The sequence below is a fragment of the Mus pahari genome, chromosome 5, assembly GCF_900095145.1.
Source record: "Mus pahari chromosome 5, PAHARI_EIJ_v1.1, whole genome shotgun sequence".
NCBI lineage: Eukaryota > Metazoa > Chordata > Mammalia > Rodentia > Muridae > Mus > Mus pahari.
Window position 1 is genome coordinate 6,881,141 of NC_034594.1, and position 19,709 is coordinate 6,900,849.

The 19,709-nt window shown below is 38.5% G+C and overlaps 1 protein-coding gene across 1 annotated transcript in view; it reads right to left on the reverse strand.

The window, feature by feature from the left end:
* Adgrb3 (adhesion G protein-coupled receptor B3) overlaps positions 1-19,709 on the reverse strand; it is a 719,524-nt gene that overhangs the window by 408,557 nt on the left and 291,258 nt on the right. The window contains exons 8-9 of the mRNA XM_021197371.2: positions 11,974-12,075; positions 11,503-11,609 (exon numbers count right to left, since the gene is read on the reverse strand). Coding sequence (XP_021053030.1) covers positions 11,503-11,609; positions 11,974-12,075 — 209 coding nt within the window. The remainder of the gene's footprint in view (positions 1-11,502; positions 11,610-11,973; positions 12,076-19,709) is intronic.

The following is a 19,709-nucleotide window of genomic DNA, read 5'->3' on the forward strand; positions in this document are numbered from 1 at the left end:
ATACTGGTACAGTGACAGACAGGTAGATCAATGGAATAGAATTGAAGAACCAGATATGAACCCACATACCGATGGTCACTTGATCTTTGACAAAGGTGCTAAAACCATCCAGTGGAAAGAAGACAGCATTTTCAACAAATGGTGCTGGCACAACTGGCGGTTATCATGTAGAAGAATGTGAATTGATCCATTCTTATCTCCTAGTACAAAGCTCAAGTCTAAGTGGATCAAAAATCTCCACATAAAACCAGAGACACTGAAATTTATAGAGGAGAAAGTGCAGAAAGCCTCAAAGATATTGGCACAGGGGAAAAGTTCCTGCACAGAACAGCAATGGCTTGTGTTATAAGATTGAGAATCGACAAATGGGACCTCATAAAATTGCAAAGCTTCTGTAAGCCAAAAGACACTGTCAATAAGACAAAAAGGCCACCAACATATTGGGAAAGGACTTTTACCAATCCTAAATCTGATAGGGGACTAATTTCCAGTATATAGAAAGAACTCAACAAGATGGACTCCAGAAAAATCAAATAACATTGTTATAAAATGGGGCAAAGTGCTAAACAAAGAATTCTCAACTGAGGAATACTGAATGGCTGAGAAGCACCTGAAAAAAATGTTCAACATTCTTAATCATCAGGGAAATGCAAATCAAAACAACCCTGAGGTTCCACCACACACCAGTCAGAATGGCTAAGATCAAAAATTCAGGTGACAGCAGATGCTGGCAAGGATACTGAGAAAGAGGAACACTCCTCCATTTTTGGTGGGATTGCAAGCTTGTACAACCAGTCTGGAAATCAGTTTGGCAATTCTTCAGAAAATTGGACATAATACTACCGAAAAATCCAGCAATTCCTCTCCTGGGCAAGAAGATATTCCAACTGGTATTAAGGACACATGCTCCACTATGTTCATAGCTGCCCTATTTATAATAGCCAGAAGCTGGAAAGAACCCAAATGTCCCTCAACAGAGGAATGTATACAGAAAAGGTGGTACATTTACACAATGGAGTACTACTCAGCTATTAAAAACAATGAATTTATGAAATTCCTAGGCAAATAGGTGGATCTGGAGGGTATCATCCTGAGTGAGGTAACCCAATCACAAAAGAACTCGCATGATATGCACTCACTGATAAGTGAAGGAAGATCAAAGGGTGGATACTTCATTCCTTCTTAGAATTGGAAACAAAATACCCAGGGAAGGAGTTACACAGACAAAGTTTGGAGCTGAGACCAAAGGATGGACCATCCATAGACTGCCCCACTCTGCGATCCATCACATAATCAGCCACCAAAACACAGACACTATTGCATATGCCAGCAAGATTCTGCTGAAAGGACCCTGATATAGCTGTCTCTTGTGAGGCTATGCCAGTGCCTGGCAAATACAGAAGTGGATGCTAACAGTTATCTATTGGATGGAACACAGGACCCCCAGTGAAGGAGCTAGAGAAAGTACCCAAGGAGCTAAAGGGGGATGCAACCCTATAGGTGGAACAACAACATGAACTAACCAGTACCCCCAGAGCCTGGGTCTCTATCTGCATATATAGAAGAAGATGGCCTAGTCTGCCACCATTGGGAAGAGAGACCCCTTGGTCTTGCAAACTTTATATGCTTCAGTACAGGGGAACACCATGGCCAAGAAATGTGAGTGCATGGGTAGGGGAGCAGGGAGGGGGGAGGGTATAGGGGACTTTCAGGATAGCATTTGAAATGTAAATGAAGATAATATCTAATAAAACATTGGGGAAAAAAAGAAATCCAACAGATGTGATTAGCTGTCTACCAGGACACCAGCTCTCCTGAATAGTGCAGTACCAAGAATTTAAAGAAAGCAGTCTGAGCCAAATCTATCTCTGGGGTATTATCATGATTAACTTGTAGTTCATAATATATTTTCATCAAAAATTACCAAAAAATATTTAACTATTTAAATATTATTTAAATTCCTCACATTTTAAAAAGTTTAAATATTTTTTCCTGATGAACAAGGTAAAATGTATAGAACTTTAAGAATTCAACTATATTGTTGAAGTACTAATTATTTGAACTCCAGTAACAATTTTGAAATATAATGTGTAGTTATTCTTAAAACTATCTGTCCAGAAGAGCTTGGTTTATTAAAATAATAGTTCTATTCACATAAAGTAGGATGGGGCAAGTATTTGATTTTTTTTCTGGAAGATAACTATCAATCTTCTTAATTTATCCACGTGAGCGTGTCAGAAATATTTTTTGTAATTTTAGTATTCACTTTTAAAATGATAAATATCAGTAATTCTTGTTGACATTACAATAGTGACAGATGTTTGCTTCAAAGGACAAATTTAACATTTTCAGGATGGGCTAGCACATGAAATTGTTGGGATTTATAGTTTTGAAAGAAGTTTCCTTGCTCTCTCTAAGGAGAGCAGTGGTGCATGCCGGTTATTGTTCACACAGTGGGCGAGGTTCTGCAGTAAAGTCTTTTACTCCACCTTCCACTGCATGCTGCCCACTGCCTGCCACTGTTGCCTCCACTGTGTTGCCTCCATAGTTTCTTTTCACATGTGGCACACTGGATATATCATAATGTATATACTATTCCATCAGCAATCCCACAGTCCATCTTTAATGTATATTAAAGATTCTTATAGCTCTGAGTGGCTTCAATTACAAGATATCTACATGAAACGTCTTTCCATAAAACAGTCATCTAAATATATGTCTTTTAATTCATTTAATGACTGTGCCATATTTTAAAGATCAAAGTCATTCATTTGATAGTGCTTGGATATTTATTGGGCTTCTCATAACATGGTATCCTAAGTTCTAGTATGTAAATGCGGAGGAGTTAGGATGAATGTTTCAAAAATAAGATATGGGTCAGCAATGTGGCTGAGTGGGTACTTGCTCCCAAGTCTGATATGTGAGTTAGATCCTGAAAAAAGGACTTTGAGTAGCCGCTGTCTTCTAAAGAAAGTTGACAGATTGGAGGCTGGGAAGAAATCTGGATCACTGAGTGAGAAACCCAGGAAAGTCACATATAGATTTTTCTATACCTGCAAAACTAACTGGGATAGCTATACATCAGCTGTCCATCCAAAGCCTGTAAGGTAAATAGTGAAAGACAGGGGATTAAGCATATGACAAGTGCTCCTAAAGTTCTATGTTTAAAAGGTTTGGTTTTAGCCCACAGCACCATTAGGAGCAAATGGAAGCATTAAGAGGTGGAACTTAGGTTCAAAGAATCTTGATCGTTAGCCTCATGCATTTTAAAGATTTATAATGGGACTATATACAGTCACAATATAAAAGGTGATAGACTATTTACATTCTTCTACCTACATGCACTATTTTGTCATAGGCCACAAATCAAATGAGCAAGCAGCTCTGGACTGCACTGGGTGGTAAGGGTAAACCTTTGCGCGTTTTATTTTGCTACCTCTGTAAAGCATCAAAAAGTCCTGTCCAACATCAACCTCTGATTGGAAGAAAACAAAATCTTTGAATGTATTAGAATAGCAAATGAAGGGTATATGAGGTATCCTCGTGGCAGATCGCGTGTAGGGTGCTTAGTCTATTGAAGGTGGATACAATAATTAAGAGGTAACCAGATAATACATTCTCTATACTCTCAGAGATAATAGGGTAGTTTAAAGATCCCTTAAAGGTCCATGTTTAAAGGCTTGGTCCCTAACCTACAGCTCCACTGGGAACAGATGGAAGCATTAGGAGCTGGAATCTAGGTGCAAGGATATATCTGTGAAGTGTCATGTGTGGAATACTTTGCCCACACCTGGTGGATATGATAATTAAGAGGTAACAGGATTATGGTACTTGATCTTTTCAATGGATACATTCACAGATGGCTTCAGAACTTTGGCCATTGGTAAAAGATGTGACTAAGTAGGGAGGAGCAGTTCAGTGGAATCATGCTTTGAAAGGTTTCTGATTTCTAGGATTCTTTCCTGTGTTGCTTTCTGTGTTTGGGTCACCATTAGGTGAGCAACCCTGCTTCATCTTCCTTCTATTGTGTCCAGCCTAGTGAAAGATCCCAGCAATAGGGTTAACCATCGAATGAAGCCATTGAAATCATGAGCCCACATAAACATTTTTTCCTTGACAAGGATTTATCACAGTGATAGAAAGTTAATCATTATAGGATGGAATGCTTCATCTTAAACAGAGCATGGTCTTGATACACTACAATTACATCAATGAATTGCCCAACATTCAATAAAAATATTTAGATATGAAAAGAGGCCAGGAGATCTGTTGGTAGGAATGGAGAAAGGAAAGGAAAAAAGAGAAATAAGACAGACAGAAAGTATCCATACATTAGAGATAGATGATAAGAAACCTAAATTAGGTATTACTAAAATTCTGAAGAAAACATTAAAAAAACCCAGAAAAATAGTTTGCCTGCTTTATAATGGAGAATTCCAAAGGGAATATGTAATATATGCTTATATATAAAATAATTCTAGGGATCATTGCTTGTTCATTAACTGAAAGATAGCCATTTCCATTTCTTTATATATTGTTTGTTAACATGAAACAGAATATTCAGTTTTATCAGAATCTATATGATGTCTCGTGGTAATCTGAATGGGAAGGGCCACCATAGATTTGAATAGGCTCATAGATTTGAACTGCTTGATCACCAGAAAGTAGTACTGTTTTAAAGGATTAGAAGATGTGATCTTGTTGGAAGAAATGTGTTACTGGATATAGGCTGTCAGGTTTTAAAGAGCCCAAAACATGCTCAGCAGCTTCTTCTTTGTGCTGCCTACATATCAAGATGTAGAACTCTTTGCTACTTCTCTAAAACCATGTCTGCCTGTGTGCTGCCATGCTTCCCTCCATGATGATAAGTGATTAAGCACCCGAAACTGTAAGCTAGCCCCAACTAAGTGCTCTTTTGCAAGAGTTCCCGTGAGCAGAGTATCTCGTTGCAGCAATAGAACTGACTAAAGATACATGTGAAGTCTTCTATTTTATCAAATTAGAAAAGAATCTTGATTGTTCCATTATCCTATATTCATTTGGAACAGTGAAAACTCAAATAACAGAAAAATTTATTAGAAGATTATGAAACTGGTATAAAAATTGACATATGCATTATTTACAACTCCAGGATTTAAATACTTTAATTCAAATCCCAAAAGGTCACTATATTATTTTTTAGTAAAATAAATGAACTTTTGCCCATCTTAAAAGAAGTTACATCCTGACACATTCTTGATCATTATGACCTATATAGATGTGGCTGCTCACAGCCAACCACTGGACTGAGTATGGGGACCCTAATGGAGGAGTTAGGAGAGAAACTAAAGGAGCTGAAGGGGTTTAAAACCTACAGGAAGAACAACAATATCAACCAACCAGACCCCACAGAGCTCCCAGGGATTAAACTACCAACCAAAGAGTACACATGGAGTGACTCATGGCTCTGGTCACATATGTAGCAGAGGATGGGCTTGTTGGACATCAATGGGAGGAGAGGCCCTTGGTTCTGTGAAGGCTCAATGCCCTAGTGTAGGGGAATGCCAGGGTGGGGAGGCATGAGTGGGTAGGCAGGGGAACACCCTTATAGAAGCAGGGGGAGATGGGATGGGATAGGGGATTTCTGGAGGGCAGAAATGGGAAAGGGAATAATATTTAAAATGAAAATAAAAATAACTGGAATAAATAAATTAATATTGACTTAGCGGGGAGAAAAGAAGTTACGCTCTGTAAAGTTCTATGGAATTGCTGAATACTGCAATAATTCTATAGGAGATGAATCTGGCTAACTCTTGAAGATTGGCAACCTTACTGAAAATGCAATCAAATGCTTGCTCTTGAATAGTTAGCACAAGAGTGTCCACATTCCCACAAGAGATGGTTATGTAAGTAGAAATACAGGAGAATGGTGTGAACCAGTGTTGTAATTAGTATTAAGAGCAGTTTACAGCCAGGCAGTGGTGGTGCACACCTTTAATCCTAGCACTTGAGAGGCAGAGGCAGGCAGATTTCTGAGTTCGAGGCTAGCCTGGTCTACAGAGTGAGTTCCAGGACAGTTAGGATTATACAGAAAAACACCACCTTGAAGAAAAAGAAAAAAAAAAAAAAAGAGTATCAGCCCCAATGAACGGTCTTTGATTGAATCAGTGACAAGAACTCCCATGTGATTATAACATTCACCCAAGAATTCTGACCTCAGCTCCTGCTTCCTCTGCTACATGCTATGTTCTGGTCTTTGATTGAATCAGTGACAAGAACATCCATATGATTATAACATTCACCCAAGAATTCTGACCTCAGCTCCTGCTTCTTCTGCTACATGCTATGTTCTAGATTTCATGCAAACATCTATAAAGAGCAGAATAGGAAGTCTTGTCTCTTATGCTAATGCACCCTGTCCGTATTTGAAAATGCAAAGCTTGGGGTAGTTGCTCTGTCTGTCAGCACTTGTTCCTAGTTTCTTTCTGCTCATTATAGAAACAATAATTCTGCTTACTTTTCGCCTTACTTACTTTCTACTCTATAGCAACCTACCAGGGATATTATTATATCTTTCCCCCAAGGAAGATGTAATAATAAAGTAGACTAACAGTCCTTTAGGTAATGTGCTGAAAATGTGTGCAGTGAAGTGGTTGGCAGGATTGTGACAAGTTTGTGTGGGGAGTGGGAATTGCGGCAGTGAAGAAAACTTCACCTGTAGATAGGGTGTGAGAGGACAAAATAAAGGAGTCTATTCTTAAGCTCTCTTTTGTATAGCCTTTCTCCTGTCTTGGATTCCCTCTTTGTCCCTTTCAGCTTTCACTCTTTTGCTCTATTTTTCAAATACTACCTGTGAAAGGAAAACAGAAACAACACCTGCAAACCAAGACTCAACCTCTTTGATATCTCTTCCCAGGAAGTCAAACTTTGAAGGACTAGATAAACTATGACTTCAAAGTCTGTGTGTTTGCTTAACAACAATTTGAAGAACCATGACAGAGGATTTGGAACAGAATTCTAAGAGAAAAATCAATACCTATGACTTCTATTTCTGTATAGAGGGTCTTTCACTGCAATACCGTTAGCCCTTTTCAGCCCTCTTCATGCCTTCATTCCCTGTTTTTCCCAAGGAAAGGAGTCTCTCTCTCTCTCTCTCTCTCTCTCTCTCTCTCTCTCTCTCTCTGTGTGTGTGTGTGTGTGTGTGTGTATGCATGTCTGTGTAAGGAGAAAGTTTGAAAGTGAAAGAGGAGTGTATGTATATGTATATGTTTGTGAAGTTTAAATAAATAGTGTTTTCATCATTGGGTTTAACTATGTCTCATAAGATCTCTAAACAAACTTCACAGATATTAGTTGGTATAAGTTGTTCTATAATGACCATAGATATTCATAATGTAATGATACCAGTTACTTGGTATTTCTATAAATTTACCAGACTGAAAAACTCCATCTATATTGTGATATGTATTATTTTAAATGATTAATGATCACAAAGGACATGGATGTATTCTAACTCTTAGTTGGCCAGTAGCTTACTATAAATAAGAAAATAAGCATTTTTGGAATAACGGTACTAGGTACTATCTCTACCCAGCACTGTGTCCTACATTAGGGGAAGAAAGACTGAAATGGTATGGTTCTTACCATTAAATAACTCAGACTAATTGTGCAGCATGATTGATCACTGATTTTATACTTTAAAATGATTAATGATCCAATTTTATTTAAGTAGTTTATAATTGAGAGTTCTTAAGACATAATCAGCTATTTCTTATAGATGATAAAACTCCATTTCAGAATTAGCCTTTGGCTGTTTATTTATGAAACACATACACTGTGCCTATATGTGTTTGTAACATATACTGTAATTTATACATTAAAAGGTTAGAAAATATCAACCTATTTATTTTATAAAATCTGACTAAAATTTAATTAGCCTTATAAATATAAAAAAGTAAGAAAATAAAATCCATCAAAGACTAAATATTGAAGTCATAAACTCTATGCCATCTCTAGAGTAATTATTATTTATGGAAGTCTCAATTGTACTAAATAATAAGCACTCCTGAGCTTTGATTCTCAAAGTTGGGCTCAGAGTCACAACTGGAGTGTGATGCTTCAGGGAACATGACCTCTCATCTATCTCCCACTGACTTTGTAGACTCTGGACAATGAGGCAGGCCGACTGTAAGGCAGTTGTCATTTAAAATACAGATGGATCGTCAATTTTAAATATGAATATGTATGATAAATATGTCTGAATATGTAAAAATAAAGGTCATAATACCATCACCAAGCACGAGGTTGTATACATATGTATCTTAAGTCTGTGTGTTTTCATATATGTAGATTATATATTTATATATGTACAGCTATGTTTATCTCATAATATACACATCTATATTCTCATATATATGTAATCATAATTTTTAGTCCAATATTTGCAACATCAATCTTCGCTGTTTCCTTTCACAGTTTTCTTTATTTTCTCCTTGAAAATGACCCTAGGACTACCTTGAGGACATGCTACACAGAACTCTAAAGTCTCATCAAAACCCAGACAAAAACCCAGAGAGAATGGGTCTTGAAACAATTGTGCCTGGGATGTCCCTTTGACTCATCACCTCACCTAAGTAGACTGCATTTTTAGGGTCTTCACTTTCTTTACTAAGAAGGGAGAAAACCTGAGCCTGATTATAGCTGTCTCCCGAGAGGCTCTGCCAGAGCCTGACACATAGAGATGTGGATGTTCCCACCCAACCACTGGACTGAGCACGGGAACCCCAATGGAGGAGTTAGGGGAGGGATTGACAGAGCTGAAGAAGTTTGCAATCCCGTAGGAAAAACAACAATATAAACCAACTAGACCCTACAGAGCTGCCAGGGACTAAACCACCAGCCAAAGTGTACACATGGAGGGACCTATGGCTCCAGCTGCATATGTAGCAGAGAATGGCCTTGTTGGGCATCAGTGGAAAGAGAGGCCCTTGGTCCTGGAAAAGCTCAATGCCCCAGTGTGGGGGAATTCTAGGATGGTAAGGTTGGAGTGGGCAGGTGATGCAGCACCCTCATAGAAGCAGGGGCATGGGGAATGGGATATGGGGTTGTGTTACCCCCCAGGAAAGGGGATAACATTTGAAATGTAAATAAAGAAAATATCCAATAAAAAATAAGGTATCTATTACTTTAGTTTCTTCTACTGAGATAGAATCATTTAACGGAGTTTGAATTAAAAATAGGAATTAAAAAAAAAAGAATCCACAGGTGATGATGTTCTTAACAAGGGCTTATGCACATCAGGTATTTATTAGCTTTTTAAACAAGGAACTGTTTTAACTTTTTTTAAATTAGATATTTTCTTCATTTACATTTCAAATGCTATCCCAAAAGTTCCCTATGCCCTCCCCCATCCCTGCTCCACTGATAAATGGATATTAGCCCAGAAACTTAAACGAGCTATTTTTAGAGAGCGCAAAACTTGAGATTCCATTTATTCTATTTTAGAGAGTATATCTGTGTCCATTCTTGATGTCCTGAACTTCAATGCGAACTTATTCATTATTCTACACAAAAATCACAACAGCAGAGACTTTCTAGGGAGGAAATAATATTCATTCTTAACTAATTTATAAGTATAAGCTTATTATTTATTTAATTTCTGGGGTTCTATTTATGACCACACTAAGAAATGTATTTAGAAATACTTAGTTTTATTTTTAAAGCAGGTGATGTACTGCAGGCGGTAAATGCTTACGGGTGGTAAACATTAGCTAAAGTGTATTAATACCTGAAAATAATCCTCAATCTTATGAGACAAAAGAAAACAAAATAAAAACAAATAGTTACAAATAAAAAGAAAGAAAAATCCAAGTCAATTAAAATAATCTATCTAACATTAGAAAGGAATCGATCACATAAAATTAATTGATATAATTATTCTGTTTATAATTCTGAAATATAATTGTCTGAATTAGTGATAGATGTTATTAAAAGAGAGTTTACATATTATGTTCACATATTTTAATGTGTCATAAAATTTATGTATATATTAAATCCTGTCATTATGTAGAAAAGTATATTATATATATGTATATTATATATAGTACACTTAACATATATATTATACTTAAATTTTCAAAGCCAAACATTATCTAGAATTGACATTTGGTTATATAGAAAGTATAAAATTGTGTATTTCTGTAGTATATATTATGTAACATGCAAATATATATTTATGATAAAATAAACATTTTTATGTAACATAAACATGTATATGATAAATTAAGGTTTAATATAACCAAATAATAACTCATTTATGTATACATACAAACAAATTTGTATGAACAATGGAATATATAAGACTATACATTTAAATGATTATCAATTACATGGCTAATTTGATATATGCATGCAATGCATTAGATAGCCTTTGGATTTAGACTTTCAAAAATGAGTGTTTTGTTTTTCTGGTAATTAAATAAGTAAGTACTCATTCTATTAGTTGTTGGAGTTGTTGCATAAGGTACCCTTTTCATACACAAGCAATAATATGTTCACTGTGTGTGTGTGTGTGTGTGTGTGTGTGTGTGTGTGTGTGTGTGCGCGCGCGCGCACACGCGCGCGCGCACACGTGTGTATGTTTTGAATGACAGTGAGAACATAAAACAAGACAGAAGTCCAGTAAAGCATGGAGTCTCTTAACACCATTGTGTTTGGCTCCCTTTTCCTTTCCATTCTCTGCGTTGTCCACCTTGCCTGTGTGTGGAGGACTTAATGACTGCCAGGATGAGATGACAGCGTCCTCTGAATAATGACAATGAATTGCACTTGAACAAGACCAAGCAGAACTTAATTGTATTCAAAATATTCTGCACCACTGGCATAAGATAATCCTCTGGGCGTATTTCATAAGGAGTTAGAATTTAAAATACAGAAATGTGATTGCTATTTTGAATATCATCTTCTGTGACTAATTCAGTCGTTTCTGGGGGGGGAAAAGTCATTTCTGGAAAATCTGGCCACATTATCTTCTGAGAGTAATTAAGCTTCTATGGTCCAAGGAACCAACACTTTCTTCATATTTTAAACTACACGAGAAATTTGACATCTAAGCAACACAGCTTTGTCCTTCTCCAATTACTGCAAAGTGAAAGATGTTTAATTTTAAAATGTACAATGTTTTGAAATAATTATGTAGTATTTAATAAAGACTTGAACCAATCATGATGCATAGCTGGGTTATTGCATGTAAATCCGAGAAAGATTTTGCTCTGGCCTTTCTCCCATCACACAGGGTATATTTTCACTTAAATTCCTAGGATCCATTAAAAACCCAAGCTCGAGGAACAAAACAATTTGGATCACGCTCACAGAAATCGGCTTCCTATACCACCCCGATTTTCCTTGGGGCATTTCTTCAGAGGTTTTTACTGATTTGATTATACAACAGAAGGTTAAATTCTCACATAGTGATCATTAGGAAAAAATAAACAGAGCAAGTACTAAAGCTGGCTTTGCACCTACTGAATGCTGCAAGTGTCTGTACTCATTGGATATGCATCTTGCAAAGCTCGGCTGTTCCCAGGAGGCCACTCCATGAAGACTGAGAGAGCAGCGTCTGCTAGTGGTGCCTGCGAGTTACAAAGAACAGAGAGAAGCTTTTTAGCAGGATGCTGGAAGACATAGCACTGGGAGGCAGACTGAAAACTGGGTTTATGCTCTTTCTTTTTGCTTTACAAAACATTCACATGAAATTGTTGTTGTTTTTTTTTTTTTAATTCAAGCATCATACCGAAGATGCAATGCATCAGCAACATTTTTGAAATCTCTTCATTGACTGCATTTATGAATCATGTTACAAACACTGTCCTATCAACTGCTTATTGGCCATATTTATTTATAGAATGCGGATAAAGGCAGGAGGTGCTAAGCAAAGGTAGCATGTAGTTCTGGGATATAAGCATTATTTGCTCTGGCTGTGTCATCTTACTGTACCTGAGGCATTCAGTGGACATTGATTGAATGCCAGGTCGCCTGCAGGAGTCCTTTTCCACACCATTGATATAAGATAATCCTCTGGGCATATTTCATAAGGTGCTAGAATTTAAGATATAGAAATATGAATGTCAGCTGTGGTTATGTTTTCAAATGTTGGCAATAACATTCCTTCAATGCATCTAAATGTGAAATTCTCTTTCTTCTATAAAGAATACTATTTACAGACATGTTAGAGATGTGCTTATAAAGAAACCACCAGGCTCATTTAACTGTCTCCCAACTGTTCTTTAAAAGAGCCAACAGGTTCTTTAAAAGCTTCATAACGTACAGCCTTTTATTGATATGTCAATGATGTTTTCAAACAATTGAACACATTCAAATATATTGATCAACAATCTTTCAAAATTCACTGAACTTTTAGATGTTAATTTTTCAACAAACCAGCTCTGCTTTGAAATTGTTGATGACACTAAGAAATACGTACACACACACACACACACACACACACACACACACACAAATACACAACCAGTCAAGCAATATTAGGCAGGTACTCTACCACTGAGCTGTATCCACAGGCCAAGTTATGAAAACATAATGACTGGATCTTTATGTCATACTGATTTTATAATCTCAATTTATTTACAAATTAAAAATCATAATGGAAAATTTAAGAATAACATACTACTGAATTATTGTTTTAATTATTTCTTTTATCTTTTGAGATTATACTATTACCCCTTCCCTTTTCTCGATTCAAACCTCTCATCTGGATACGTCTCCTTGTTTTCTTCAAATAAATGTTCTCATTTTCCATTAATTGTTATCTGTATATCTATCTATCTATCTATCTATCTATCTATCTATCTATCTATCTATCTATCTATCTATCTTGTATAATGAATCATGAAATAATAAGACTCCCTCAACATTGTACATTCTATCTCAGAACATATGAACCCTGTTTACATTTCTATATTGAGTTGATCAAAAATGCAACTGCACACATTACATCTTGACATTGTATTTTATTTGCAAAGTGGGTTAATTTGGAATTGCACATGTCATCATGAGTCAACACACTTCTGTTTTCTTTACAGATGAGGCAATGAGGCTACAAGGAAGAGGGTCCCCTGTGGAGGTAGGCATGGTGGGGGTATCAGTAAAAGTTGGATCTTAAAGTTCCAACCCCTCAGTAGCTTCCTTTAGGCTTCCCAAATACCTTCTTTGATACTTTAAATCATTGAAGACATTCTTCTGCATCTCAAGTAGAGAACAGGTATTTCTGCTAGAGTCTCACTAATGTGCACATGCTACCGTTTGCATCCTTTGATGTCTTTGCATCGTGGATGAGTCGGTGGCTGATCCTTTTTCCCACCAGTCTGTGCTTGATTGGTATCTTCTTCACCTTACCAAGGTTTTGCCCCCAGATCTAATATACTCATCTCAGTCTGACTTCCACTGCAGCTTTTTAGACTCTGATCTATTCCTTCTTCTGGAAATTAACTTTGTCCAGGATCTTAGAAAGCTATTTTCTGTCTGGCATCTACCGCATACTTGTGCCATTTTCACCTCTCCATCTTCTGCATGTTCTCTTCAAGGTCATCAATGTTACATGCAATGATCTCTTTAGGTAATTTCAAAATTAATAACAACTGAAATCTTTTAGCAGCCACCAGCCCCTTATTTAGAGCCTCATATCACTAGAACCATGTAATCTTCCAACTGTGAATTAGAGTTGAATACTACTGCAATACACCACGCAGAAAAATGTGTGGAGGAGGTCAACCTGTTTTTGTTTGTTTGTTTGTTTGTTTTTCAAGACAGGTGTCACTGTGTCGACTTAGCGATCCTGGAACTCACTCTACAGACCAGGCTGGCTTCAAACTCAAGAATCCAACTGCCTCTGCCTTCCAAGTACTGGGATTAAAGGTGTGCGCCGCCACTGTCAAGCACTTTTTCTTTTGAATTCAAAAATTCCCTTTATTATATGTTAATTCTAAATGAGAAAATAAATGCTCCTGGTGGGGATCACTGAGCTGAAAAGAATCATTCTATCCACTACACCCTCTCCTCACCCCATCAGAGGGAAGCCATGTCTTTCTTCCTGACTCCCCGAAATGTACCACCTGTTACCCTGAATCTAATAGCGTCCTTCCCTGGCACTCAAAAATGGGTTTTGTCATTGAATCTGTTGTGGGAATGGTAGGGATGCATGGATGTGAGTTTATCATAAATGCAAAGAAATACATTAATTCATCCCCCAAATGTACAACTTAAGTCAGGGCAGGGCAGCTTCTCTGCACCTTTCCTTCCCCAAGTAGCTCAGGAAACAGCAGAAATATCACTTGCTGCTGCCACCCTCAGCAAGTAGCTAAGGCTACACTTCTCATCTTCAGGAGCAAGCCAGGAGACCGGAAGGACGGTCTGGTCTAGCCTCCAACTTGGAGCTCACATGTTTCTTTCTTCTTCTGCCTCCATAAGTTTCTCACAGCTTGCAGCAGAATATGTGTCTGCTAAGAAGAGGTCACCCCCAATAGGAAGGCAAGGTAGAACTGGGAGATGAAAGCACTATAGAACTATGGAATGTTTATATTTAAGCCAGTGGAAGAGGAGTGCTAGGTCAGGGACAGTCATTAAGTTCAGGTTTGACCCACAGCTGTCGCTTGGCTTTTTGTGTCCATGTGAGGACACATGTCACCTCCCTTCAGCTGATCCAGAAACATGTAGTTTCTGTTGCTTTGGTTCAAATGTCTTCTCTGAGTATTGTTCGCTTGATTGGTTTTGGTTGGCTTGTTGGTTGGCTTGAGGCAGGGTCTCACTGCACATGCCCTAGCTGACCTGGAATTTTGCTGTGCAGAACAGGCTAGCCTTGATCGCAGGGAGGTCTGCTTGCCCGTCTTTCTAGTTCTGTTATTAGAGGTATATTTTGCCACAAAAAGCTCGACTCCCTCCTGGGTTACCAAATGACAGGCCAAATGGCTGGGTCTGCTATCTATCTATCTCTATCTATCTATCTATCTATCTATCTATCTATCTATCTATCTATCTATCTATCTATCTATCTCTCTATCTACCTACCTATCTATCTACCATTTATCTATATCAAAAACCTAATCAATTTGCTGACACTCAAGACTCCCTCCCCACACATGACAGTACTTTTTCTTTCCCACTTATTTCTGAGCTTCGCTAACTACACGTTGGACTTTTCCCCATGACTGAAAACATCACCTTAAACAGATGTCTACTAATTCTCCCTTTCTACCTTGGCCACTTACCCAAGAACTTGTTCCTCCCCATCGAATTAGGGAAAGCAGATCACTGGTCTACTGCTGCACTTTCCTAGCTTCTGCCAAGCCCTGTTTTAAAGAGACCCAATAGTATATACAAGGATAGCAGACTGCTTGGTGTCTCCTTGAGTCAAGGGGAGAACACTGAGAAAGAAATTAACCACAATTAGAAAAAAAAAATTCACTCATTAAAAGGAAAATTCCATTTGAATCTCAAAATCAGAAGGATTAAAAACAAAACAAATCAAAAGAAAGCCTTCTGGAAGAAGAGACGTTTGCTTGAAATGGACAGTGAGAAATGGCTGCAAAGGCCATGACAGTGGGACTGGAGGGACAGTAGGATGAATAAGAATGGCACAAGGTTCTCAGAGGACAGGCCAGCACTATAGGTTATGGAACTGCAAGTATCCAGGGAAAGGCCGACATGATTCCGTTGCCAACCTTAAGATCAGGTTGGCAGAGACCACTGGGGAAGCCGATGGAATGACCCTGTGATGGCTTCGGGGTGATGACTGGACAACTGGAGCATTCAAGCAAGCTCAGGAGGGAACTAAATGAGCCATTAAGAGGACACGGGCTTCAAGAGCTTCAAGAGCTTCAAGAGCTACGCTATGCCTGCTGCCTGAGCTGAAGAACACGGCGAAAGATGCTAGTTAAACCCCCTCGTGTCTTTGCAGGCGCGGGAGGACAAACGCAAGTGTGTTCACTATGATGAAAGGGTGCACGGAGCAACTTTAATCTATAATGACTCTAATTGCTTTCCAACGCATTAGCAGCACAGAATTAATGGCCATACCCAGATATCGTACACTCGTTTTTTTCCCCCCCTATCTTCTACATCTCATACCTAAAAATAATATCTCTTCCATCTTGTAAATGAAAGGTTCCCTTTTATTATTGTTTTTTTGATAGAGGGACATAAATAGGCAAGTTTTAATTCACAAGGTTCACACAGGTAGCATACAAAAATTTCAATAAGGATCTCTTATCTCGAGCTCAGGATTTGTTCAGAGCTTGGTTTTAAATATACCACCTTAGGTTCTGATAATAACTGGATGTGCTCAGGTCCCTCGAAGGCAGACTGTTGTCATGGTCCCTCCCTCAGCACTCTCTCCCTCGGGTCTTTGAGTTAGGAGTGTAGTACACCGGGCTTTGTTTCCGGACATGCGGCTTCCATGTTCTTTCTCCGGCTTCCTTACCTCTTCCATCCAGGCAGACACTGGACGGAACCTCTTGCCTCCGTGGTGGATTTGGAATCTCTCTACTCCCACAGCCACTTCCTGTGAGCCCTTTCCTCTGCACCACAGAGACGGCTCCAGGCCTCTTCCGTTTAGTCTCACTTTCCTTCAATCTGTTCTCTAAACCTCAATTGTAGCGCTTAAAATATAACACATTTCCTCTGTGCTTAAGTGACGATTTCTCCAAAAAGCTGCTCTCGGTGCCCCAACCACTGAATATACAAATTTAGTATTTTTCACAGTGAACTGTGAGCACACATTTGACTATGCAAGTACCACTTCCAAGACAGAACTTCTTCTGGATGCTAAAATTGCTTTGCTTACTTCTTTTGTCTGCTAAAATGAACGTCACTGGTGTTTAGCATATAGTAGGTGCCCAAAATACACATGTTAAATCATTTCCACTGAGCAAAAATCCATCTAGAAATGTCCACAACGATTGAAGAGACCTTTACTTTTATTATTTAATGCAGTGGTCATTGACCAGATTTGCCCATGAATTCCAAAATGAAAAATGTTCTGAGTGGGTGTGAGGGCTGTATTTTAAATTGTATTTAATTTTAGTTAGCACAAATTTAGGTTGTTACCATTTTGGGCACTATTGTTAAGAGATGATTATTGTATTTATGCAAACCCACTCCCAAATGATTATAGCATACTTTAAAATAGGAAATTAGAGATAGTGTGAAAGTCCACACAATTTGTGTATATTACATAATAGAAGAGTATTTAAAATAACTCATCCCTTTTGAGGTGTTCTGCTGAGTTCGTCTAACAAGATGATCACATTTGAATGTGTTTTGTCTGGTCTGCACACCTGAGGTCTCTTCCATTTTGCTTTTATTTAACTGACATTTATTACATCGTTTGTCTCTGCTCTTTTCAATGCTTTTCTACCTCAAGTTTTCTTTCCACTGAGGTTCCACTGAGGACCTCTGAGATACATTTCATAAAATGTATTACTGTAGCGATTTTCTGGTTTCGTCCTCATATAAGCCATTGGTGGAGTAATTTTGCACACCCAGATGCTTTTTGCCCTTGCAGTGGTCTCAGAACCTTTTTTTTTTTTTTTCTTCATTTATTATTATGGGAAAATCCACACGCCTCTGTTCCCTTCCCCGCAGTCCACTATGTGGTCAGAATGTCTGGTCGTTGCACATATTAACCACTAGATGGCAATGGTGGGCTAAGAGGGACAATTGTTTTAAATTTGACTCAGAAACTGATGTTCAAAATCAAGGAGGGTAGCTGTAGCAACTATCAGCTGGAGGGAAAGGGTGTCAATACTTAATATTTTGAAAAGACATACTACTTAGGGGAAAATAGAACGTCTTATTTTCAAGTAAGTATGACAGGGCTTACATTGGGCTGCGATAAAATCCTTGGGTCAAGGCTCCCGCAGCTTAGCTTCCACGCTCTTGCCTCTTACTGTTCTCGGCTACATTGGTCTCCTGACTGTTCTTGTCTAGTATTCCAGCCGGGCTCTCACCTCGCAGCTCACACCACGGTTGCTCCTGTCTTGGCTGTCCTTCCTCATTGTCCTCGGACGGCTGCACTGATCATATCACCACCTTTAATTCTAACTCAGACCTCACCAGCTCAGTCGCTTTCTCAGATCCCTATCTCTGCTGTCCCACCTGTCTATCACCTTGATATGCTAAATAAATATTTATAAATAAATAGTCCCCTAGCTCATTCATTTGTCTGTTCTGGCTAGATCTGGTTTTTTAATAGTGCAATTTTCTAAGATTACAAAGATTGAGATTTATTCATCAAAATACAGATGGCCTTTGTGTACTCGTGCATGTATGCAACCGTACGTGTGTGTGTGTGTGTTTGTGTGTGTGTTTGTGTGTGTGTGTGTGTGTGTGTGTGTATGTGTGTGTGTTAACATGTGAAATGTGATATGACAGCATTCATTGTACTTAGCAACAGAGAGAGGCTGGCTCCTCTAGTCACATTAAATTTTAATCCAAATGTTTTCAGGGTGGCAGGTATTGACTTAGGGTTTTTACAGCTTACTAAAAACCTGTGGACTCCTGGGTAGGATATCCTGATGTGATTTGCACATGTCCTAAATAGGGTAAGGATAAAGTCACTTTAGAACTGTTTCTTGGTGCATCTACAAAACTCAGTTATAGACATGCCAAAGACAATAAGGTACAATGGCATTTTAGTTACCTTTCTATAGCTGTGATAAAATATGCCCACAGAAAGCAAGTCAGGGTACGAAAGGATTTATTTGCCTTATGCTTCCAGGTCATCACTGAGAGAAGTCAGGGTAGGAACCCAAGCCAGAATGTCAAGGCAAAGACCACAGAGTTATGCTGACTTGCTGGCTCTCTCACATGCTCTGCTTATGCATGGGTAGCTTTCCTACACAGCCCAAGACCAACTGAGTGGCAATGCTGCTGTTCTCAGTGTGTAATTCCTATATCAATTTACAATCAAGACGTTTCCCTGCACCTATGGCCACAGGTCAATCTGGTCCACGTAAACCCTCAATTCAGATTCCCTCTTTAGGTGACTGTAGGGTGTGTCAAGTTCACAGTTAAAGCATGAGGGCACTCTGAGAACTTAGTTTCGGGGTAGATCAAGAGTTGGGTATAGGTAGTCAGGGTTAGAGAGATCAGTGAGTGTGGGAGAAGGGCCCACACACAAGATTATCGTGAAATAATGATTAATATAACTGTCTTGATGGAGTTTAATCATGGGCCATTTGTTATATTGTAAATGCTATACTTGAAGTTTGGAGAATAGAGTGAAGGAAATGAGTCTGAAGGCCAAGAGGCCTGGCGTGTGTCCCTGCCACTGAGGTGGAGGCAGAAGCACAGGAGGTGGCAAAATGACATGGATGGGGTTCACATCTACTTGGGAGGAAAGGTGCACAGGTCCACGGCTGAATGGCCAGGAAAGGCAAGGAAGCTTCATCAATAAAAGATGAGGTCAGGTTTCAAAAAGACTGTCCACTGTGCTGCATCCTGAGCTCCAGAAGGTGACAGAAAATGCTCTGGGGCAGAGATGATGACAACACTTTGCATTTGACACATCTGAGCACATCTGAGTGTTATAAGAAAAATGAGACGCAACAGATAGAGATTATTCTAGATATGTACTCACTGATAAGCGGATATTAGCCCAGAAACTTGGAATATCCAAGACACATTATGGAAAACAGAAGAAAATCAAGAAGGATGAACAT